The sequence below is a fragment of the Tursiops truncatus genome, chromosome 15 (assembly GCF_011762595.2).
Source record: "Tursiops truncatus isolate mTurTru1 chromosome 15, mTurTru1.mat.Y, whole genome shotgun sequence".
Taxonomy (NCBI): Eukaryota; Metazoa; Chordata; class Mammalia; order Artiodactyla; family Delphinidae; genus Tursiops; species Tursiops truncatus.
The window spans coordinates 46,275,881-46,301,534 of record NC_047048.1 but is presented as its reverse complement, the minus strand read 5'-3'; the positions used below and the strand labels follow the sequence as shown (position 1 = coordinate 46,301,534).

At 35.9% G+C, this 25,654-nt stretch overlaps 1 protein-coding gene across 2 annotated transcripts in view; it reads left to right on the top strand.

Annotated features, from left to right (window-relative positions):
* The window catches only part of MACROD2 (mono-ADP ribosylhydrolase 2), a 2,000,643-nt gene that overhangs the window by 455,455 nt on the left and 1,519,534 nt on the right, over positions 1–25,654 (top strand). For both annotated transcript variants that reach the window (XM_073792642.1, XM_033840110.2), the window contains exon 4: positions 16,951–16,980. In XM_073792642.1, the coding sequence (XP_073648743.1) occupies positions 16,951–16,980 (30 nt within the window). The remainder of the gene's footprint in view (positions 1–16,950; positions 16,981–25,654) is intronic.

The window sequence follows — 25,654 nt, the reverse complement described above, 5'->3', positions numbered from 1 at the left end:
CCTAAATTCAAGGATGAGGAGTTGCTAATGATAGAAAATTCAGGACGAATGAAAGTATATATTTATTTTCATTTTGTGTATTTCATTATAAGTATATAAAATCTTAGATTAGCCAGTTTGCATTTATTTGGTGAAAGCCAAACCTTAATGTATTATTATTGTTTTGCTAAATTTAACTGAGCTCAAGTCAAAAGCCCTGTTAATTAGGAAATATATATCCTCATCAATAGCAGTGTGTGCATACTTGTTCATGTTACCTAAAATCATACTGAGAATTTTCATCTTTTTTGAAGGCCACTTTTTAATGTTATCAGAATATTAAATATAATGTTTTAAAGGAGTTTTCCTTTATAGACAATTTCAGGTTTTAAGAGCTCTAAATTGCTGATTATTGTACAATAATAGTGTTAGTAAGTGACATGGGGAAAGTATAACTAAAGATATTTAAATTTTTATGACTTTAAGTTGTATGATATATGTAAATGCTGTCCATTCTGGTCACTAGTTAGATTAAAAAACTGGTGATACTACCTTGACATTGGTGTTATTTGAATTCATTGTCTATCATGGGTATTGGATATCCATGTATTTTGAAATGATGTGGGGGAAATGAAATAATTCCTTAAGAGATAGTCTGGCATACTGTAAAGATAATTGGTTAGATATTTGATTAAAGGGCTCACATATTGGGTTGAATACTGACTTACCAGCTCACAACTTTGGGGCAAGCAATTTAGTGTCACTGTAGCCTTCATTTCCTCATATGTTATGGGAAAAGTAAAATTCACACTTTGCAAGGCTGTTTAAAGGATGACAGATACCATACAGGTCTTAACATTGCCTAGTAAATAATAGATGCTTAGAAAATTGTTATCATGATCTATTTTTATATTACTTAAGTTGGTTGTGATAATAGGCATATTTTCTACCTTGGTCAGCTTACTATAAAATATGTGTCAGCTTGTCCACTAGCTTGGTGATTCAGAGCATGGCTTTCTGATAGAAATGAATCATACAAGAGCTCATTTTAAAACTTTCGTAAGTTGGTCATGTCACAGGGTCAGATTTGGTGCACGTAGTTAGATCAGAGCTGCTTGCTGATGTTAAGTATTGCGTGAGGATGAATGGAAAGCTGGGTCAGCTCCTCTGTCAACTGCACACTTTAGCTGTGTAACAAGACTTCAGTGAACTGGAGGAAGAATGTTACTTTAAAATGATGTGTTTGGATTGGAAAAAGAAAAATGAAAATATAGCTCTATTGAATTTTCTTTAATTTAACATAAGTAGAATTGGTCATGCTAGAGAAAGTCTTCATATACTAAAACAGTTTAGAAAAGAAATAGTTGTACTTAGCCTTGAAATCCATACTGAACTGAAGCATTCTTACATCTCTTTGTGTTTTTGATCAATTTCCCTTCCATATCTTTCTAATGAGTTAATATCTACTGAGCTTCTTTATCTTTAAAATTCGGAAGTATACTTTAAATTTGCAAGGAATTTAATTAGAAAATAGGGGAAACTTTCTCTAATCTTTTTTAGAGAAGTTTTTAGTTTGCTTTGAAGTTCAAGACCTGTCATGATTTGTGTCTAGTAAACTTGAAAAGAAAGTGGTTAAAGAGGCTCACCATCAGTTGAGATGGATTTATTATTTTTACATTAAATACAGACCATTTTGAAATTTATATATTTGAAATCAATCAGAAATTCAGACTGAATATATAAGTGAGAACTTTTCACTGATGTATTTTACATTTAAATCAGAAGCAGTCCAGTGAACCTCATCTACATGTCAAGACATTTTGCTTCAGATTATTTATTGACAGACATCAGATGATACAAATGTTTCATGTGCTTCCCAGGGTATACTTATGAATGTTAGATTTTTGCTGTTTTTGACATTTTAATAGGCAAATTTTAATAATTATTAAACTCTTAAGTTTGAAAAATGCATATGCTCTGTTATCCATAAATACTTTGGAGGATTTGCTCTATAGGATAGAAGTATGTAGTAAAACACACACACACATGCTCACACACACACACACACACACACACACACACACACAATGATTTTTACTAGAGCTTTTTCTATAATGGCAGAACTGGAAAAAACCTAAGTGTCCGTCAATAATGGGAGTGGTTTCACTCAAACTTGTGAAAATTATAGTATGTCATATATTATTTTATTAGTTCGAGCCCTTGATGTATTGATAAATTAGAAAATTTGGTTGCACAGTAATTTTTATAGTAGAATCCATTGTTTTCTAAACATTAATCCCAGGAAGACTCAATTATGTGTATATATTTATATGAACATGGAGAAAAGTATGGAAAGGAATAGAAGATAAGAGGAGTTGAGTTTGTTTAATAAAATTATTGATTCACATGTTCAAATGAATACATATTATTTTATGCTTTTTAAAAATATATTTTATATTTTAATTAATAAGGAAAACTTTAGTCTACTATATTGGTTATTCCCCAAATGGTAACATAAGAACATGAGTCATCCTCATAACAGTTATTAATTAAGAGTGTTAGTTTGGGAAGGGATGTGTGATTTAGGCTAGCCACCAGTTGTGACCAGTCTGTAAAACGGTATCTGTTCAATCAAAGTCCCAACAGGAACCTTGGCACAATCAAATTAGGATACTTCAAGGACAGCTTATTTATAAAGGGAATAAGTACAAGGGTTGGAGATAGATATGGTGTAAATGAACCTCACGGGATTGTTCAGGAACCAGAGGGTACCAACCGCACAGCTGTCACAACTCTAAGCTCAAAGAGGTGAGTAGAGGGAGACATATCAGAAACTAGAAGGAGACGAAGTCATGTTATAAACTAAATGACCTTGATTAGAGTAGTGACCTTTATTCAAAGGACATAGTCAGGTCAAGGTAAACTTACAGGAAGAGAAACAGGGGAATAAATACCTTCAACTCATTCTCAACTCAACTTTCCCACCAGCTACTGCCAGGGCTCCCTATTGACTGAACTCAACCAGAGTCAGAGGGTAAGAGGACCCATTGATGTCATTTATATAGTTAAATCACTTTGGGCAGAGAACAGGGGCAACTGTAGAGAGTGGGGCTTGAGGAGTAAACAGAAATTATCTGGCATAAAATAACCAACATTATTTTTAAACTAAATCATCAAAAGAATTCAGAAGGGGAAAGTGTTATAATATGTAAAATAATGACATCCATTTTCTTTACGGGCTTGTAGAATTATTTTTAAATTGACCTAAAACCAAAAACAGAATTAAAGTAATAATTTGAAGATGACCTTCTTCTTCACTTTCCTGTGTGCAGAAGTTCTAGTTTCTTCCCAAAACTCTGATGAGGGCATAGCTCAGGACACCTCAGATTGAGGGTAGAGGACTATAGTTCTCTAAGATGAATATGGTCGCGGTCCCCACAAAGTGAAGATTGATCTGCATGCTTTTAGCATACTCCCACAATTAGTGGAGGTTTTCTGTTAACCTCTATTGTGCCTTCCAGAAGTAGCACTGTAATCAAGGTCATGGGTAGGGAACTGACATCTGAGCCTCAACATATTCCAGGCGCCAATTGTGCGTTCACATAAGTTATCACCCTTACTCCTCTCAGCTAACCTGTACCATGACTATTATTTTACCAAATGGCTGATTAATACAAGAGATTAGATTATCAATTGGAGTTTAAAGAACTTTCTCAAGGACGATGGTAGAGTCTGGAATTGGACCGCAATCTGTTTGGCTCCCTCCTGGTGTAGCCTCACTTGGCTGTGAAATTGTGAAGGAGTCATTATCTGTTACTGTAGCTCTCTCACTTGTCCCAGAAATATGACTTTCCCTTTCCCCTCTCTCTTTCCCCTGTCTTACATTCATTCCCTTAGTTATGTTTTTGACAAATATTTATTCAGCCCCTACTCTGTGCCAGGAACTGTGCATGGTCCTGTCGATACCAACAAACATGGCCTTCACCTTTGTGGATTTTAAATCTTGATAAGTGTTCTCAGGGTAGCAATCCTATTCATTTCCTTTAACCCCAAGTCCTTTACCTTTGAGGTTCTTTGTCTCAGTCTTCCCATTTATTTACTGTGACTGAGAATTATTCTTTTGTCTTACTCATTTAAAGTATAACCTAAAATAAACCTTTTGTAAAAACTTATTTGCTGTTTCATTATTGTAGAGACATAAAGATTCCATAATATTATAAGAAAGATGAAATAAGGAAACTAAAACAGTTTTTCTTTTAAAGATACTGTCTGGTTTTATTAAAAAAAATCAGTCTCTCCAAGAAGTGTATAAATGAGGGTGCATGTTCAGGCTTATGTTTTCATCAGGCTAAAGTGTATCATATTCCCTCAAATAAGTGCATCTTCTATTTTTTAAATTGAGACTTGGTTTGCATTCAAAATTTTCCTTGTGAAAGACAAGTTAAAATTTCTGTTCAAGTGTCTTGTATTATTACAACTACAACGCTAATGTACATTTGAACTCATTCCCCACCCCACCCCACCCCCACCGATTTAGACACGCTTGTTCACTCTTTGGAAAGCCCCAGATTGGGTGACTTAAGTAATCCCATTTTTGTAACTGAGCCAGTGTTATCATTATCAAAATTACAACTGATTCAGAGCACAGTTTCAAGAAGGATGACTGGTACATAGAAACATGTGCTGATCCTCTCACTTTGCTTGAGTTGCATTGCATTGTGAAGCTGTAGGAACTGCCAGTGCTTTAGTTCACCCTTTAATAATTAAATCAGGTGATCTTCAGTAGGATAACATTTAGTAGACCCCATGCGCATTTGTGTTCTGTTACCATCTTTGGATGTGATTTCAGAAGAACAAACAACAACAGTCATATACACATACATACATATGTGTGTGTGTGTGTGTGTGTGTGTGTGTGTGTGTATTTCCAATTTGAATTTGGCATTATTGTATGGTAGGTCCTAGGTTCTTCTCCTAGGCCTGATGCCAGAGAAGTTACCTAACATCTTTGATCCTCTTTAACTTTCCATTTTTGTAAAATGAAGGAGTTGGACAAAACAAGTGTTTTTTCCCCATTTTGTAAAATGAAGGAGTTGGACAAAACAAGTGTTGCAGTATTCCAAGAAGTCCCGAGCACCCAGGGTAATAGCTGGTGACACCAGATTGGCAAAACAGGGCAGCTGTAGCTCCTCCCTTGCAGTTCAACCAGAGTAATTCCATTTTGTTTCATTGTTAATACTCCCAAGTAAGTTTTCCAATTCTTGATGCCTTTTCACCTATTTATCAATAGTAGGACTCATTGTATTCTGTTTTTGGCTTCGTGGTGGCTTACAGCTTATACAACCACACAGATCCTGGAATAATCAATAGTTCCTTTGAATTCTGCAGTGTATGAAATGTGAATTATTCATCATGTGTGTATGCCTGGTTTCTACATGTGAAATAGTTAAGCCTATTCTTATTTTTTTTAGCATCTTTATTGGAGTATAATTGCTTTACAATGGTGTGTTCATTTCTGCTGTATAGCAAAGTGAATGAGCTATACGTATACATATACCCCCATATCTCCTTAAACCTATTCTTAATTTTCTCTCTTTGTAATCTTCAAAGCAGGAAATTATACCATTGCCCAAAACTTCTGGCATTGTTGATTTTGATCAGGAGGTGTAAATCTGGTAAATCATGAACAGAGAGCTGTTGCCAAATTGATGGCTGTATTTGTCTGTGTAGATTGTATTTCCACAGCTATCAGTTGAGATGGTTGCTCCCTGTTAAAAGTGGTTCTAGAGTCATGCACGTGCTTGGGATTTTAATCTTAACAGATTTTTTCTTTAGCCCTTCCTACTTTGAGTTTCAAAGTCTAGGGAATATAATGTGTGCCATTCTAAAGGGTGATATTTTGGCTTTTGTAGTTTTTAGGATAGCATGTTGTGAATGAAGTGGTGTTTTAAGTAGAGCCCCTGGGAAAGTTTTTTGCCAACAATCATTTTGACATCCCATGTGCTCTGTTGTAATAAGAAAGCAGAATAAATAAGCTAAACTAGGTGGTCAGTACGCTTTTAAGATGAAAGCAACTATAATCCCCTTTATAATTATGAAAAGCAAACAAAAATCCTGCACAAATAGATTTAATCAATGTTTAAAGACTAGTCTCCCAGGCAGTTGCTTGTTTGACAGATAGTCCTGGTTGAAGGTAGAAATGGAGTGGGAAAATAAATGGTTACTAAGTACAGATAATAGGAATTACTGGTCAAGTGGAATAAAAAGTTGTTCCAAACAGGCCAGTTTGACTCACAAAGGACATGGGTTACCTCTCCCAGCTCTGGACTATTTCACAGACTGAATTATTTCAGACTCAGAAACTGCAGGAGCTATTAGCCATGCTAAAGTACAATGCTGGCACATGTTAGGTTAGTAGGTTTGTTTTTCAAAATTATTGAAGCGAATTTCATTACATCAAAAGCTGTCCAATGTAAGAGAAGACCTCTGATCCAGCGATCCCCAATATATAGCATGTGTGCTGCCATTTTAATTCTTCCTTTCCCCGTCTGACCGTGACCAACATTATTAATTGATCATGGTTCTCTATTCCACTGAGCCTAGATTTAGCCTCAGAAACCTTCTCAAATCAGAGGTACAGACAGTCTCTTGTAATTAATGAATCTGAATTGTTCGAAACCTGTTTGACATCCCCGATTGGTTCTAAATTTCCTGATGGAAGAAGATAGGTAAGATAGTTGACTATGACTTGCCAAAATTATCTGCTATTTAGTAACTGAAGCAGAATTAAAATGAAGTTACCTGGCTCTCAGTTCAGTATTCTTTGTATTACCCTATATAGACTGAAAAGAATTTTGAGATCTTAGGAGGAAAAGTGCTTTAGGTAATAATGTAATGGTGTATATTCCATCTAGGAACTTCTACTGTTATAAGATTACTTATATAGTAATTGTATTTTCATTATTTGATCCACAATTTAATTATAGTTATATTCTTAAAAAGACACACACACACACGTAGAAGAGGGTCATTTAAGAATTATTTTTTTCAGGAAGAAAGTAAGGTAATATTCCATTTGTATCTTGAGAAAAACATAAAATAATGACACTACTGTCAAACATCCGGATTATTTTTCATTTAGGCTAATTATCCCATGAAAAAGAATCCTACTTGTATCTGATTTTTTTTTTTTGGTTTTGATAATTTTATAATGAATATTTATACCTATGTATAATTTGATAATTTGAATTTAAAAATTCAAAACTGAGTTTAATTAGAAAAAAACAATTTCTCTAAATGTCAAACAACAATCATTTGCTTAGGGTATGATAAGTAAATTCTTCAAATTTGCAACTTTGAAATTAGATTTTGGTCACCCTTACCCCCATTTTATATTCCGTGTTGTTTTTGCTTTTTAAACAGTGAGACTGTTCATTTCATTGAGTTGTTATTTTGGGGAGGAAAAAGTGCAATACACAGATTCATTAATTTGTAATGGCTCATTTTAGTTTCTCATTGAATCAGTCTTTGAGACAATTACTGAAGCTTGCTTTTTTCCTCCACCTCCTCTGGTAATAGAAGTGACATTTTACTTAGGAAAATATGAAAAAAAATCGTGTTGATTGAGATTCGTTCAAGATGGCGGAGTAGAAGGACATGTGCTCACTCCCTCTTGCAAGAGCACCAGAATCACAACTAACTGCTGAACAATCATTGACAGGAAGACACTGGAACTCACCAAAAAAGATACCCCAATTCCAAGGACAAAGGAGAAGCCACAATGAGATGGTATGAGGAGCGCAATCACAATAAAATCAAATCCCATAACTGCTGGGTGGGTGACTCACAAACTGGAGAACACTTATACCACAGAAGTCCACCCACTGGAGTGAAGGTTCTGAGCCCTACGTCAGGTTTCCCAACCTGGGGGTCTGGCAACGGGAAGAGGAATTCCTAGAAATCATACTTTGAAGACTAGCAGGATTTGATTGCAGGACTTTGACAGGACTGGGGGAAATGATGACTCCACTCTTGGAGGGCACACACAAAGTAGTGTGCGTATTGGGAACCAGGGAAAGGAGCAGTGACCCCATAGGAGACTGAACCAGACCTACCTGCTAGTGTTGGAGGGTCTCATGCAGAGGTGGCGGGTGGCTGTGGCTCACTGTGAGGACAAGTACACTGATGGCAGAAGTTCTGGGAAGTACTCCCTGGAGTGAGCCCTCCCAGAGTCCGCCATTAGCCCCACCAAAGAGCCAGGTAGGCTCCAGGTGTTGGGTCGCCTCAGGCCAAACAACCAGCAGGGCAGGAAGCCAGCCCCACCCATCAGCAGACAGGCAGATTAAAGTTTTACTGAGTTCTGCCCACCAGAGCAACACCCAGCTCTATGCACCACCAGTCCCTCCCATCAGGATACTCACACAAGCCTCTTAGATAGCCTCATACACCAGAGGCAGACAGCAGAAGCAAGAAGAACTACAATCCTGCAGCCTGTGGAAGAAAAGCTACATTCACAGAAAGAGAGACAAGACGAAAAGGCAGAGAGCTATGTACCAGATGAAGGAACAAGATAAAACCCCAGAAAAACAACTAAATGAAGTGGAGATAGGCAACCTTCCAGAAAAAGAATTCAGAATAATGATAGTGAAGATGATCCAGGACCTCGGAAAAAGAATGGAGGCAAAGATGAAGAAGGTGCAAGAAATGTTTAACAAACACCTAGAAGAATTAAAGAACAAACAAACAGAGATGAACAATACAATAACTGAAACGAAAAATACTCCAGAAAGAATCAATAGCAGAATAACTGAGGCAGAACAAAGGGTAAGTGACCTGGAAGACAGAATGGTGGAATTCACTGCCGTGGAACAGAATAAAGAAAAAAGAATGAAAAGAAATGAAGACAACCTAAGAGACCTCTGGGACAACATTAAACGCAACAACATTCACATTATTCGGATCCCAGAAGAAGGAGAGAGAGAAAGGACCCGAGAAAATATTTGAAGAGATTATAGTTGAAAACTTCCCTAACATGGGAAAGGAAATAGCCACCCAAGTCCAGGAAGTGCAGAATCCCAGGCAGGATAAACCCAAGGAGAAACACACTGAAATACATAGAAATCAAATTGACAAAAATTAAAGACAAAGAAAAATTATTGAAAGCAACTAGGGAAAATGACAAATAACATACAAGGCAACTCCCATGAGGTTAACAGCTGATTTCTCATTAGAAACTCTACAAGCCAGAAGGGAGTGGCATGATATATTTAAAGTGATGAAAGGGGAGAACCTACAACCAAGATTACTCTACCCGGTAGGGAGCTCATTCAGATTCCATGGAGAAATCAAAAGCTTTACAGACAAGCAAAAGCTAAGAGAATTCAGCACCACCAAACCAGCTCTAGAACAAATGCTAAAGGAAGTTCTCTGAGTGTGAAACACAAGAGAAGAAAAGGACCTACAAAAACAAACCCAGGGGCTTCACTGGTGGCCCAGTGGTTGAGAGTCCGCCTGCCGATGCAGGGGACATAGGTTCGCGCCCCGGTCTGGGAAGATCCCACATGCCGTGGAGCGGCTGGGCCTGTGAGCCATGGCCGCTGAGCCAGCGTGTCCGGAGCCTGTGCTCTGCAACGGGACAGACCACAACAGTGAGAGGCCCACGTACTGCAAAAAAAAGAAACCAAAAAAACAAAAAAAACGAAAAACAAACCCATAACAATTAAGAAAATGGTGATAGGAACATACAAATCGATGATTACCTTAAACGTAAATGGATTAAATGCTCCAACCAAAAGACACAGGCTCGCTGATTGGATACAAAAACAAGACCCATATATGTGCTGTCTACAAGAGACCCACTTCAGACCTAGGGACACATACAGACTGAAAGTGAGGGGATGGAAAAAGATATTCCATGCAAATGGAAATCAAAAGAAAGCTGGAATAGCAATACTTATATCAGATAAAATAGACTTTAAAATAAAGAATGTTACAAGAGACAAGAAAGGACATTACATAATGATCAAGGGATCAATCCAAGAAGAAGATATAACAATTATAAATATATATGCACCCAACATAGGAGCACCTCAATACGTAAGGCAACTGTTAACAACTATAAAAGAGGAAATCGACATTAACACAATTATAATGGGGGACATTAGCACCTCACTTACACCAGTAGACAGGTCATCCAAACAGAAAATTAATAAGGAAACATAAGCGTTAAATGACACCACAGATGATAGCTTTGATTGATGTTTATAGGACATCCCATCGAAAAACAACAGAATACACTTTCTTCTCAAGTGCACACGGAACATTCTCCAGGATAGATCACATCTTGGGTCACAAATCAAGCCTCAGTAAATTTAAGAAAATTGAAATCATATCAAGCATCTTTTCTGACCACAATGCTATGAGATTAGAAATCAATTACAGGGAAACAAACATTAAAAACACAAACACATGGAGGCTAAACAATACGTTACTAAATAACCAAGAGATGACTGAAGAAATCAAAGAGGAAATCAAAAAATACCTGAGAAAAATGACAATGAAAACACAACGATCCAAAACCTATGGAATGCGGCAAAAGCACTTCTAAGAGGGAAGCTTATAGCAATACAAGCCTACCTCAAGAAACAAGAAAAATCTCAAATAAACAATCTAACCTTACACCTAAAGGAACTAGAGAAAGAAGAACAAACAAAACCCAAAGTTAGTAGAAGGAAAGAAATCGTAAAGATCAGAGCAGAAATAAATGAAATAGAAACAAAGAAAACAAAGCAAAGATCAATAAAGCTAACAGCTGGTTCTTTGAGAAGATAAACAAAATTGATAATCCATTAGCCACACTCATGAAGAAAAAGAGGGAGAGGACTCAAATCAATAAAATTAGAAATGAAAAAGGAGAAGTTACAACAGACAGCACAGAAATACAAAGCATCCTAAGAGACTACTGCAAGCAACTCTATGCCAATAAAATGGACAACTGGGAAGAAATGGACAAATTTTTAGAAAGGTATACCTTCCAAGACTGAACCAGGAAGAAATAGAAAATATGAACTGACCAATCACAATTAATGAAATTGAATCTGATTAAAAATCTTCCAACAAACAAAAGTCCAGGACCAGATGGCTTCACAGGTGATTCCTATCAAACATTTATAGAAGAGCTAACACCCTTCCTTCTCAAACTCTTCCCAAAACTTACAGAGAAAGGAACACTCCCAAACTCATTCTGTGAGGCCACCATCACCCTGATACCAAAACCAGACAAAGATACTTTAAAATAAGAAAATTACAGACCAGTATCACTGATGAATATAGACGCAAAAATCCTCAACAAAATACTAGCAAACAGAATCCAACAACACAGTAAAAGGATCACACACCATGACTAAGTGAGATTTATCCCAGGGATGCAAGGATTCTTCAATATACGCAAATCAATCAATGTGATACACCATATTAACAAAATGAAGAATAAAAACCATACAATCATCTCAATAGATGCAGAAAAATCTTTTGAGAAAATTCAACACCCTTTATGATAAAACCTTTCCAGAAAGTGGGTATTGAGGGAACCTACCTCAACATAATAAAGGCCATATATGACAAACTCACAGCAAACCTCATTCTCAATGGTGAAAAACTGAAAGCATTTCCTCTAAGATCAGGAAGAAGACAATGATGTCCACTCTCACCACTATTATTCAATATAATTTTGGAAGTCCTAACCATGGCAATCAGAGGAGAAAAAGAAATAAAAGGAATCCAAATTGGAAAAGAAGAAGTAAAACTGTCACTGTTTGCAGATGACATGATACTATACACTGAGAATCCTAAAGATGCTACCAGAAAACTACTAGAGCTGATCAATGAATTTGGTAAAGTTGCAGTTTATAAAGTTAATGTACAGAAATCTCTTGCATTCCTGTACACTAATGATGAAAAATCTGAAAGAGAAATTAAGCAAACACTCTCATTTACCATGGCAACAAAAAGAATAAAATACGTAGGAATAAACCTACCTGGGGAAACAAAAGACCTGTATGCAGGAAACTATAAGACACTGATGAAAGAAATTAAAGATGATAAAAACAGATGGAGAGATATATCATGTTCTCATATTGAAAGAAACAACATTGCGAAAATGATTATACTACCCAAAGCAATCTATAGACTCAATGCAATCCTTATCAAATTACCAATGGCATTTTTTACAGAACTAGAACAAAAAAATCTTAAAATTTATATGGAGACACAAAAGACCCTGAAGAGCCAAAGCAGTCTTGAGGGAAAAAAAAGGAGCTGGAGGAATCAGACTCCCTGAGTTCAGAATATACTACAAAGCTACAGTAATCAAGACAGTATGGTACTGGCACAAAAACAGAAATATAGCTCAATGGAACAGGATATAGAAAGCTCAGAGATAAACCCACGTGCCTATGGTCAAGTAATCTTTGACAAAGGAGGCAAGAATATACAATGGAGAAATGGCAGTCTCTTCAGTAAGTGGTGCTGGGAAAACTGGAGAGCTACATGTAAAAGAAGAAAATTAGAACAGTCCCTAACACCATACACAAAAATAAACTCAGGATGGATTAGAGACCTAAATATAAGACTGCACACTATAAAACTCTTAGAGGAAAACATAGGCAGAATACTCTTTGACATAGATCACAGCAAGATCTTTTTTGATCCACCTCCTAGAGTAATGGAAATAAAACCAAAAATCAACCAATGGGACCTAATGAAACTTAAAAGCTTTTGCAAAGCAAAGGAAACTACAAGCAAGAGAAGAAGACAACCCTCAGAATGGGAAAATAATTGCAAACAAATCAATGGACAAAGGATTAATCTCCAAAATTTATAAACAGCTCATGCAGCTCAATATTAAAAAAGCAATCAAGCCAATTGAAAAATGGGCAGAAGACCTAAATAGACATTTCTCCAAAGAAGACATACAGATGGCCAAGAAGCACATGAAAAGCTGCTCAACATCACAAATTATTAGAGAAATACAAATCAAAACTACAATGAGGTATCACCCCACAACAGTTAGAATGGGCATCATCAGAAAATCTACAAACAACAAATGCTGGAGAGGGTATGGAGAAAAGGGAACCCTCTTGCACTGTTGGTCGGAATGTAAATTCATACAGCCACTATGGAGAACAGTATGGAGGTTCTTTAAAAAACTAAAAATAGAACTACCATATGACACAGCAATCCCACTACTGGGCATATACCCAGAGAAAAACATAATTCAAAAAGACACATGCACCCCAATGTTCATTGCAGCACTATTTACAATAGCCAGGTCATGGAAGCAACCTAAATGTCCATCGACAGATGAATGGATAAAGAAGATGTGGTATGTATATACAATGGAATATTAGCCATAAAAAGGAATGAAATTGAGTCATTTGTAGAGATGTGGATGGATCTAGAGACTGTCATACAGAGTGAAGTAAGTCAGAAGGAGAAAAACATTTTTCGTATATTAACACATATATGTGGAACCTAGAAAAATGCTACAGATGAACCGGTTTCCAGGGCAGAAATAGAGACACAGATGTAGAGAAGAAACATATGGACATCAATGGGGGAGAGTGGAGGGGTCAGGTGTGGTGGTGTGATGAATTGAGAGATTGGGATTGACATATATACACTAATATGTATAAAGTGGATAACTAATAACAACCTGCTGTATAAGAAAAAAAAATAGTAGCAATTAGCCATGCTACTACGAAAAAAATATATATATATATGGCACTGTCTATGAAGTATTCTTGACAGGGAGTGGAAAAGTGAGCCTAAATCTCATAAAAAATTAAAAATAAAAAAAAAAAAAGGAAAATAGTGTTGATTAGTAAGCATGCTCAGAGAAGGGATTTTTAAATCTCAATCTAGAAGCAGTAGCATCATGGTTATCAACTTTAAGTTTTCTTTGTTCCTTTCTCCTTTACCTTCCATATGTAACTCTAGGAATAACAAGAGGCATATCCAAAATTCCCTCTAGCAGGGGACCTAGGGAGGGACATAACTATATAAACGTATTTCATACAATTTTAATCACTATTTCCAAATAAACTTTTAGGAGTTTCTTTAACAGACCTTGATCTTCCAGGAAGAAAAGGACCAAAATTTGCTCTTTCCACACACTTCAGTAAACAAAAACCTCTTCTACGTCAATAAAGAAATGGGATTAATCCTGCCAGTTATCTCACTGTTGGAAAACATGTATTGAGAACTTATTAAATGCAGGCCAAATTATTAAACTCAGACTTTATCTTTAGGGGCTTCGTCTCTAATTAGGATATACCTCGATTTATTAGAAATAATTAAGTAAAAATTAAATGACTACTAATTTTAGAAACACAAAAGTCATTTTCACTTTTGTAAAATGGAAGAAATAATATTAATCCACCTGGCCAATAAATGTTGACAATCAGTTATATTATACATAAGGTGCTTTGTGAAGGTAGAATAATATTAGAAATCATAATAAAGTTTCACTTTTATTTGCCAATATTTTTGTCACTTTTACTGAAGAAAATTGTCTTGATATTTTTCCTAATAATGTAGACATTTTATTTTTTAATTTTTAGAGAACAGAAATTGATAAAATAGACTTAAATTTGATGGGTTCTTTAGAAAAATCATTATCAGGATTACAGTTATTAGAATTGCTTTGAATATATTTAAGCAGCTTAGATTAAGATTCTATTACATGACTGGTAATGCACATGAAATTATCTTAAAAGTGATTGTGCCCTATGTAAATGCCACAATTTTATAAAATACTTCTATGTAGATGTTAAAATGTGGCCAGACATGCTCACCTAGACGCGAGCACACATCTGACATAAACTGACTTGATGGTTCTCCAGGACTGGAGTTCCAGTTCCTACACCTGCTCCCACACATCCACCCACCTCTATTGGATGAGGGCCTGGTTAAACAGATGGGTCTTGTGCTGTGCTCTCAAAAGAGGCAGCCTCCACCTTTACTGAGCAAAGCATTGGGTGAAAATAGGTTATATTGTGTTATTGTGATTCTGGGCACGATAATTTGCATGTAAAGCTACTGTTTATTGCTGTTGTTGTTTGTTGTTGGAAATACATTTTTCTTTATGAATGAATATGTATAAATTGGAGGACAACAGATGGAGTTTCTGGGATCTGGAAAACCTATAGACAGGGAAGGAGTTCTCAGTCAAATATAAAAATAAAAAATCGGCAGGAGTGTGAAATGCCATGCAGTTTTATAAATGCATGTAGCTAAGAGTTTTAAGAAAATGTTTGGGTTTGCCAAGAGACATCATGAAATTTCTCCCATCCACTAAAGGGTATGGAACCAAGATAGAATTCATAACATCTTTCCTCATTCCCCTTCAGCAAGTTACCACTTCAGCAGTTACAAAGTTTGATTTGGGGCAGGGCATTAAGTCCTGGATACGATCTATGTAAATACTACACATTTTCACTGTGAAGTCAGAAGGATTTGGGGGACCTGAGGTGACAGGGTGGCAGATGACTTTATAATATCTGAAGTGGGACTTCCCTGGCGGTCTAGTGGTTAACACTGCACGCTTCCACTACAGGAGGCACAGGTTTGATCCATGGTCAGGGAACTAAAATCCCACATGCCATGTGGCACGACCCAAATAAAGAAAAAAAAAAAAGTTAAAAAAGTAAATAAAATGTAATATCTGAAGCGAATTTTGTTTATGGTTGACTAATGGCATTGCTACGCAGTCCATATTTGTGATGAAAGCACTGCGGGGAAGGCGTGAGCAGCAATTAGATGGCCCTGTACTTGGAAGATCATATGAGACAAGATGTGATGCTCTAAGATTGACATATTGAGAAAACCTTCAAAGGCATTTGTTCTCCACGCATTTTCATCATGTTCTCTTTAGTGTTTCAATAATTAGCAAACCGTCACATATGAATATAGGCATTTATTCTTAAAATGCTCCATTATTTATTGATAGAATCATTAACACTCTGATATTTGCTTCTCTTATTATGGCAGTGCGTGGTTTGTGGACATCACAGGAAAATTCAAGTTAAAGATTCCTACTCCTCTTTCTTAAGTGATTTCTTTAATCTTTTGGTAGCTCAGGTTTCTCCACAAAGAAAGGGACTTTGATTACCACATACTTTTTTTATGTTGCTGCAGGACTTCTGTTTTCTGGCTTTTGTAGAGACTAGATAAACATAGGCATAAAGTTGCTTAATACTTCAGCAGAAAACTGCAGTGGAACCTTCTGAAAATCTGACCTCTTAAAAAAATCTAAATGGAATAGTCTTATATTTTGCTTATTATTTGACTTCATAATTATATGTGCTAGGTTAATGGATAAATGCGTAAGAAATGACACATCATTGTTTTACAAAAATATTTAAAATTTATTTCTTTCTCTCAAACAAAAAAATTAATGTAAAAATGAATAAATCTGTCACTATTTGAGTTCATTCTTATTGTAGAGTGTCTTGAGATAGCTTTATTTGATGGTGTTTAATTTAATTAAAATTATCATTATACTTTCTTGTTACATTGTTCTTTGAAATTGTTGAAATTGCCTAAAAAACATTGTTCTATCTCTAGTTGATAAAATGGAGAAACCAAAAGATTAATTTAGATACAGAATGGAAAAAAAAGGATCACATATGTACTTCATTTTATTAGAAGGAAGCACATTGTAAAAATATTCATTTGAAGAGAAAAAAGAGAAAAATAGTGAAATATTTCCATTTTCATACCATAATAAAACAGTAATAAAGTCTGTCTTTATATGCAAGTACATATTGTAATATATATATATGTGTGTGTGTGTGTGTGTGAGTGTGTATGTGTATGTACAGCATGATCATTACCAACTTTTCCTGAACTACTCTGGCATATTATATTTTTATATATTATTTAATGTCTTTTATTTTGTTTTCTTTTGAACAGCAAATACCAGTCTTCTTGGAGGTGGAGGTGGTAAGTCCTGAACATCACTTAAAATATATTTTATTACTACACCAACCATAAGATGTTTAGTAAGTTCTGTGATACTTTAAAGAAAATTAATTTTGCTGTAGTCATCAACCACGCAAATTATAATCTTAGAAAATTTATAATAGAAATATCTTGGGTTTGCCTAAACGTTATTTTAACTGACTTCAAAATATGCAGAATACTGTTGTTGTTCTCATCAAGCTTTATATTTCTATCTTTGGCATAAACTATAGCAGCAATAAGCTATTGAGGTGAACACACATATAGTAGATGATAGTCACTTTTTAAGTATAGTTGATTTGCAATGTGTTAATTTCTGCTGTGCAGCAAAGTGATTCAGTTCTACACATATATAAATATATATACATTCTTCTTCATATTCTTTTCCATTATAGATTATCACAGGATATCAAATATAGTTCCCTGTGCTACACAGTAGGACCTTGTTGTTTATCAATTCTATATATACTAGTTTGCATCTGCTAAGCCCAAACTCCCAATCCATCCCTCCCCCTTTCACCTTGGCAACCACAAGGCTGTTCTCTATATCTTTGAGTGTGTTTCTGTTTTATAGATAAGTTTATTTGTGTCATATTTTAGATTCCACATATAAGTGATATCATATGGTATTTGTCTTTCTCTTTCTGACTTACTCACTTAGTATGCTTATCTCTGGGTCCATCCATGTTGCTGTGAATGGCATTATTTCATTCTTTTTTATGGCTGAGTAATATTCCATTGTGTATATACACCACATCTTTATCCATTCATCTGTTGATGGACATTTAGGTTGTATCCATGTCTTGGCTATTGTGAATAGCGCTGCTATGTACATAGGGGTGCATGTATCTTTTTGAATTAGAGTTTTGTCCAGATATATGCCCAGGAGTTGAATTGCTGGATCATATGGCAACTCTATTTTTAGATTTTTGAGGAACCTCCATACTGTTTTCAATAGTGGCTGCATGATAGAGTCACTTTTAATATGAATTTTAAAACAATACATCTGGAGACTTGTGGTTTTTATCTTTTTTTTTTTCATAATAATGACTAAAATCATTATGACTTTGTAGCCTGAGAGCTTAATATATCAGTGACTTACTGTGAAAAATAAAAAAAGAAATTGGTAATGGCATTTTGCTTTTTCTTTCTTCCTTTTCAGAGGAGAGAGAGAAAGAGATCAAGTGAGATGAGGAAGAGAGAGATTTCTGTACTAGGAATTCTTTTTTGACACTAAAATCTTGGAACTATTTATTATTTTTATTTCTAGGTTGAAAGATGAAAGTTTACCTAGCCCCAGTCTATGCTACATGGTAGGGGAGGAAAAAAGTATAGAGTAGAATGGGGTCCTTTTCATTTAGGACCCAGATGGACATAAATAGGTTTGTTTTCTCTCTCCCTCTTCCTCTTGCTCCCTCTTTTCATGTATGTGGTTGAAATAGATATGATTGTATATACAGAGCTTTAGGTTTTCAACAAACAAGTTAGAACTTGTTTACTTGATCCCCAACTTTTAAGAAATGTTATCCTTTATAAATCATCATCAGGAGGTTTCAGTTTAAATTTTATTTGAAAATTAAAATTTTAACCATTGTTCCCATATAAGAATCAATAGATTTTTAAAAAACAAAATGTTGGAAATAGAAATGATAGAAAATAGTTTAAACTAGAAAGTGCTCTTCATATTACCACATGTCAATGCACATTCTATAGCAGAGTATTTTTCTTCTTCCCCAAATTACTTTAGAAAATATAAATATACAGGGTTTCTCATTGTTCTTCTGCTTCTTCTTTTTGGTATTCTTTGGGAACTAGAAGAGAAATATTCCTTAGGAATGTACTGGATTCCCAATAAATTTTTATCTCTAGGTTTCTTATAATATGTGAAGGAAACATTAAAATAAGTCATTCATAGTGATGATTTTCTTACATGACATATTAGTATTTTAACAAATTTGACTAGTACTGTTAAGTAGGATAAAAAGTTAAAATTGAGTCTAGATATACAAATCTATCAATTTAAAACAGACAAATTAGCTAGATAGTTAATTTATGGTTCTTGGCTATTTAAAAAAAAAACTGAATTGACTAATTATATAAGTTAAAATCACTTTAGCTGCCCATAACAGAAACCCCCCAAATAATAGTGACTTAAAGGAGATAGAAAAATGTTTCTGTCCCCTGTGAAAGTAGCTTAGATGTAGACTAGAGTGGCTGTGCAGTAATCCCATCCTGTCATCAAGTGCTCAAGCTCTGGCTTTTCTGCTCTTCCTACTGTGTGGAACTCAGGGTCCACAGAGGCTGCTGGACTCTGGGCATCAAAAATATGGGTGTCAGGAGGAGTAAGAAAGGCAAAAAATCAAAAAGGTGGCCCCTAAAAGACAAGCCAGTTTTCTTTAAGCAGCTTTATCTGATGTCTCATATCCTTGAATTGATCAAATGTTCATTCATGGATAATATAGTTTTATGCCAGGAAGAAATGTGCTCATCAAAAAAAAGCAGTGCTCTGTTTTCTAAGGAAGAAGGGGAGGGTGGAGGTTTGGCAGGCAATGAGCAGTCTCTGCCATTTTGGGGAAGGTAGGCTGCTGTTCAGGTACCCTTGTCAAGCTGCTTTGTTTCAATATATGTATACATGGTTGGTGTGTATAGAATTAACGCTAGTGAGTTGGCCTGTATTTCCCTGTGTTTCCTTCAACCTGTGTGTAGATACAGTGTACATTTTTAGCAATGGCAAGACGTTCAGGAATGGGCAAACTCAATGTTCTGTTTACCTGAAGTATATATTTGACTGTCCTCTAGGTGGTTGATTTTGCTAAATGCAGTTATTTGCCGTAATTTCTCATTTCTGAATTCTAAAATTAGCAACTCAATATCATCATAAAGATAAATTATAAGTATTTAAGATGGATGTAATTTCTTTCATTAAAGTAGGTCATTGACAGGTTTAATTCATTTATGCACTTCTGGAGATGTCAAGATTGCTCTAAAATACATGTCTGATTTTTGGAAAGCTGCATTTAAAACTTAAATTTAAGGAATATTTTTAGCCTTCTCTGAACTGATTTTTGGCCTTTTGATTCTGTGACAAATCTTATTAATCCTGTCAGTGATATTTGTACAGCAACAGCTAATAATCATCTAATAAGGAGCCTAGAACTGATGCAGTCCTCTTGGATTTGATCAATGATTCCTTTTATTGACTTGAATTAATATACCTTCAAAAGCCTCTAAAGGAAATAATTCTTTGATTGACTAAACAATTTGATCAAGAAAATTTGGGACCACATAAAAAAATAATAATAGTATCTTAAGTACCATTTTTTCAGGTTCTCAGGAGGGCTTCCCCCCAGTTCTGTATACGTTGCGCTTGAAATTTAGGCAAAAATCAGTCTATACAAAGTTGTATTATCTATAATCTTAGCGTTTTGCTCTTTTTTTTTTTTTTTTTTGGAGTGCTCATGATCAAGACAAGAGATCTCCTAAGAGGAGATTTTAAAAATGGTCACAATCACCCACTCAGTTTTTTGTTTGTTTGTTTTTTGCGGTACGCGGGCCCTCACTGCTGTGGCATCTCCCGTTGCGGAGCACAGGCTCTGGATGCGCAGGCTCAGCGGCCATGGCTCACGGGCCCAGCCACTCTGCGGCATGTGGGATCCTCCCAGACTGGGGCACGAACCCGTGTCCACTGCATCTGCAGGCGGACTCTCAACCACTGCACCACCAGGGAAGCCCACCCACTCAGTTTTAATTTTAAAGTGAGAGAATCATTTCACATAGGTGTGGATTTTCATCTTTGGGCCAGAGGTCACTCTCTTTAGGAACTTAGTGTCACTTAGTGTCATTGTAGTGAGTATAAGTGATAGGGCTTCAACTATCTAGTCATATCAATTAAAATACTTGGTAAAATGGATCATCTATGTATATATGTCCCAGATATGTTAAGGGCAAATAAATATACTAATATTTAAGTAAGAATGTGGTTGGTCTATAGTGACTGGATTCTGTCTTTCAGGAAGCCTTTATTTAATCTAGGTAATGGTATAATGTCAAAAAACCTTAGAAGTTCTATTAATTTTTACAAGCTCTCCATCATTGCTCCCAGTACTAACCTGCATAGCAGTATAGCACATTTAGATATAAAACAAGTAAATTTAATTTTCTCATTTAGTCCTTTTCTTAGTCAGGGTAGGCTACATTATGCTATGGTAACAAACCTAAAAATCTTAGTGGTTAAAACAATAAGGTTAATTTCTTGCTCACATCAATGTCGAGTATATTGGTGACTGTTCTACTCAGGCTCTCCTACAGGTGGTGACACAGAGTCTCAGGTTGCTTCTCTATCTTGTAACTACTCTATGTGGTATGTGGCTCCAGTCACAAAACAGGAAGAGACAGCTGGTGGATCTTGTGGGATGTATTTACAGAGCAGTTCGTGAATGGCTTATGTCACTTCTGCCCACGTTCCATGGGTCAGAATTCAGGCAAGTGACCCCCAACCGAACTACAAGGAAGTCTGGGAAGAATGGAGTCTTCCAGCGTTCCCAGGAAGAGGAAATGGTGTGGTAAATACATAGCACTGTCTTGGCCACAATGCTCAAATGAGATCAGTGTTATTTATTATTATTACTATAATCACTGAGGGAAATGTGACTTAGGGAGATTTAGTGACTTCTTCAAGGTCACACAGCTTATAAAGTGCAAAGGTCCAATAAGCAGACAGGGTTCTTGAGTCCCACTCAGGGCTCGTGCCTTTGCTCTGTGATTTTTTGTTTTTTTAACATCTTTGTTGGAGTATAATTGCTTTACAACAGTGTGTTACTTTCTGCTTTATAACAAAGTGACTCAACTATACATATAAATATGTCCCCATATCTCCTCCCTCTTGCATTTCCCTCCCACTCTCCCTACCCCACACCTCTAGGTGGTCACAAAGCACCGAGCTGATCTCCCTGTGCTATGAGGCTGCTTCCCACTAGCTATCTGTTTTACATTTGGTAGTGTATATATGTCCATGCCACTCTCTCACTTCGTTCCAGCTTACCCTTCCCCCTCCCCACGTCCTCAAGTCCATTCTCTACATCTGAATCTTTATTTCTCTCCTGCCTCTAGGTTCTTCAGAACCAATTTTTTTTCTAGATTCCACAAATATGCGTTAATATACGATATTTGCTTTCCTCTTTCTGACTTACTTCAGTCTGTATGACAGTCTCTAGATCCATCCATGTCTCTACAGGTGACCCAATTTCATTCCTTTTTATGGCTGAGTAATATACCATTGTATATATATGTACCACATCTTCTTTATCCATTCATCTGTCGGTGGGCATTTAGGTTGCTTCCATATCCTGGCTATTGAAAATAGTGCTGGAGTGAACATTGTGGTACATGACTCTTTTTGAATTATGGTTTTCTCAGGGTATATGCCCAGTAGTGGGACTGCTGGGTCATATGTAGTCCTAGTTCTATTTTTAGTTTTTTCAGGAACCTCCATACTGTTCTCCACAGTGGCTGTATCAATTCACATTGCCACCAACAATGCAAGAGGGTTCCCTTTTCTCCACACCCTCTCCAGCATTTATTGTTTCTGCATTTTTTCATGATGGCCATTCTGACTGGTGTGAGAGGATACCTCATTGTAGCTTTGATCTGCATTTCTCTAATGATTAGTGATGTTGAGCATCCCTTCATGTGTTTGTTGGCAATCTGTATATCCTCTTTGGAGAAATGTCTGTTTAGGTCTTCTGCCCATTTTTGGATTGTGTTGTCTGTTTTTTTTTTTTTTTTTTTTTGGTATGGAGCTGCATGAGCTTCTTGTAACGTTTGGAAATTAATCCTTTGTCAGTTGCTTCATTTGCAAATATTTTCTCCCATTCTGAAGGCTGTCCTTCTGTCTTGCTTATGGTTTCCTTTGCTGTGCAAAAGCTTTGAAGTTTCATTAGGTCCCATTTGTTTATTTTTATTTCCATTTCTCTAGCAAGTGGGCCAAAAAGGATGTTGCTGTGATTTATGTCACAGAGTGTTCTGCCTATGTTTTCCTCTAAGAGTTTTATAGTGTCCGGTCTTACATTTAGGTATCTAATCTATTTTGCGTTTATTTTTGTGTATGTTGTTAGGGAGTGTTCTAAATTCATTCTTTTCCAGGTAGCTGTCCAGTTTTCCCAGCACCACTTATTGAAGAGGCTGTCTTTTCTCCATTGTATATTCTTGCCTCCTTTATCAAACATAAGGTGACCATATTGTGTGGGTTTATCTCTGGGCTTTCTATCTTGTTCCATTAATCTATATTTCTGTTTTTCTGCCAGTACCATAATGTCTTGATTACTGTAGCTTTGTAGTATAGTTTGAAGTCAGGAAGCCTGATTCCTCCAGCTCCACTTTTCTTTCTCAAGACTGCTTTGGCTATCCGGGGTCTTTTGTGTTTCCATACAAATTGTGATTTTTTTTTGTTCTAGTTCTGTGAAAAATGCAATTGGTAGTTTGATAGGGATTGCATTAAATCTGTAGATTGCTTTGGGTAGTAGAGTCATTTTCACAGTGTTGATTCCTCCAATCCAAGAACGTGGTATATCTCTCCATCTGTTTGTATCATCTTTAACTTCTTTCATCAGTGTCTTCTGCTTTTCTGCATACAGGTCTTTTGTCTCCTTAGGTAGCTCTAGTAGTTTTCTGGTAGCATCTTTAGGATTCTCTGTGTACAGTATCATGTCATCTGCAGACAGTGACAGCTTAACTTCTTCTTTTCCAATTTGCATTCCTTTTATTTCTTTTTTTTCTCTGATTGCTGTGGCTAGAACTTCCAAAACTATGTTGAATAATAGTGGTGAGAGTGGACAACCTTGTCTTGTTCCTGATCTTAGTGGAAAAGGTTTCAGTTTTTCACCGTTGAGAACAATGTTGGCTGTGGGTTTATCATATATGGCCTTTATTATGTTGAGGTAAGTTCCCTCAATGCCTACTTTCTGGAGGGTTTTTTTCATAAATGGGTGTTGAATTTTGTAAAAAGCTTTTTGTGCATCAATTGAGATGATCATATGGTTTTTCTCCATCAGTTTGTTAATATGGTGTATCACATTGATTGATTTGCATATATTGAAGAATCCTTGCATTCCCTGGATAAACCCCACTTGATCATGGTGTATGATCCTTTAAATGTGCTGTTGGATTCTGTTTGCTAGTATTATGTTAAGCATTTTTCCATCTATCACTAATATTGGCCTGTAGTTTCATCAGTGATATTGGCCTGTAGTTTTCTTTCTTTGTGACATCTTTGTCTCGATTTGGTATGAGGATGATGGTGGCCTTATAGAAGGAGTTTGGGAGTGTTCTTCCCTCTGATATATTTTGGAAAATTTGAGAAGGAAAGGTGTTAGCTCTTCTGTAAATATTTGATAGAATTCGCCCGTGAAGCTATCTGGTCTGGGCTTTTGTTTGTTGGAAGATTTTTAATCACAGTCTCAATTTCAGTGCTTGTGATTGGTCTGTTTATATTTTCTATTTTTTCCAGCTTCAGTCTTGGAAGGTTGTATTTTTGTAAGAATTTGTACATTTCTTCCAGGTTGTCTATTTTATTGGCATATAGTTGCTTGTAATAATCTCTCATGATCCTTTGTATTTCTGCAGTGTCAGTTGTAACTTCTCCTTTTTCATTTCTAATGCTATTGATGTGAGTCTTCTCCATTTTTTTCTTGATGAGTCTGGCTAATGGTTTATCCATTTTGTTTATCTTCTCAAAAACCAGCTTTTAGTTTTATTGATCTTTGCTGTCGTTTCCTTCATTTCTTTTTCATTTACATCTGATCTGATCTTTATGATTTCTTTCTTTCTGCTATGTTTGGGGTTTTTTTTTTTTGTTCTTCTTTCTCTATTTGCTTTAGGTGTAAGGTTAGGTTGTGTATTTGAGATGTTTCTTGTTTCTTGAGGTAGGATTGTATTGCTATAAACTTCCCTTAGAACTGCTTTTGCTGTATCCCACAGGTTTTGGGCAGTCGTGTTTTCATTTTCATTTGTCTCTAGGTATTTTTTGATTTCCTCTTTGATTTCTTCAGTGATCTCTTGGTTATTTAGTAGTGTATTGTATAGCCTCCATGTATTTGTATTTTTTACAAATTTTTTTCCTGTATTTGATATCTAGTCACATAGTGTGGTCGGAAAAGATACTTGATACAGTTTCAATTTTCTTAAGTTTACCAAGGCTTGATTTGTGACCCAAGATATGATTTATCCTGGAGAATGTTCCATGAGCACTTGAGAAGAAAGTGTATTCTGTTGTTTTTGATGGAATGTTCTATATATATCAATTAAGTTCATCTTGTTTAATGTATCATTTAAAGCTTGTGTTTCCTTATTTATTTTCATTTTGGATGATCTGTCCATTGTTGAAAGTTGGGTGTTAAAAGTCCTCTACTGTGATTGTGTTACTGTTAATTTCCCCTTTTATGGCTGTTAGCATCTGCTTTATGTATTGAGATGCTCCTATGTTGGGTGCATAAATATTTACAATTGTTATATCTTCTTCTTGGATTGATCCCTTGATCAGTATGTAGTGTCCTTCTTTGTCTCTTGTAATAGTCTTTATTTTAAAGTCTGTTTTATCTGATATGAGAATTGCTACTCTAGCTTTCTTTTGATTTCCATTTGCATGGAATATCTTTTTTCA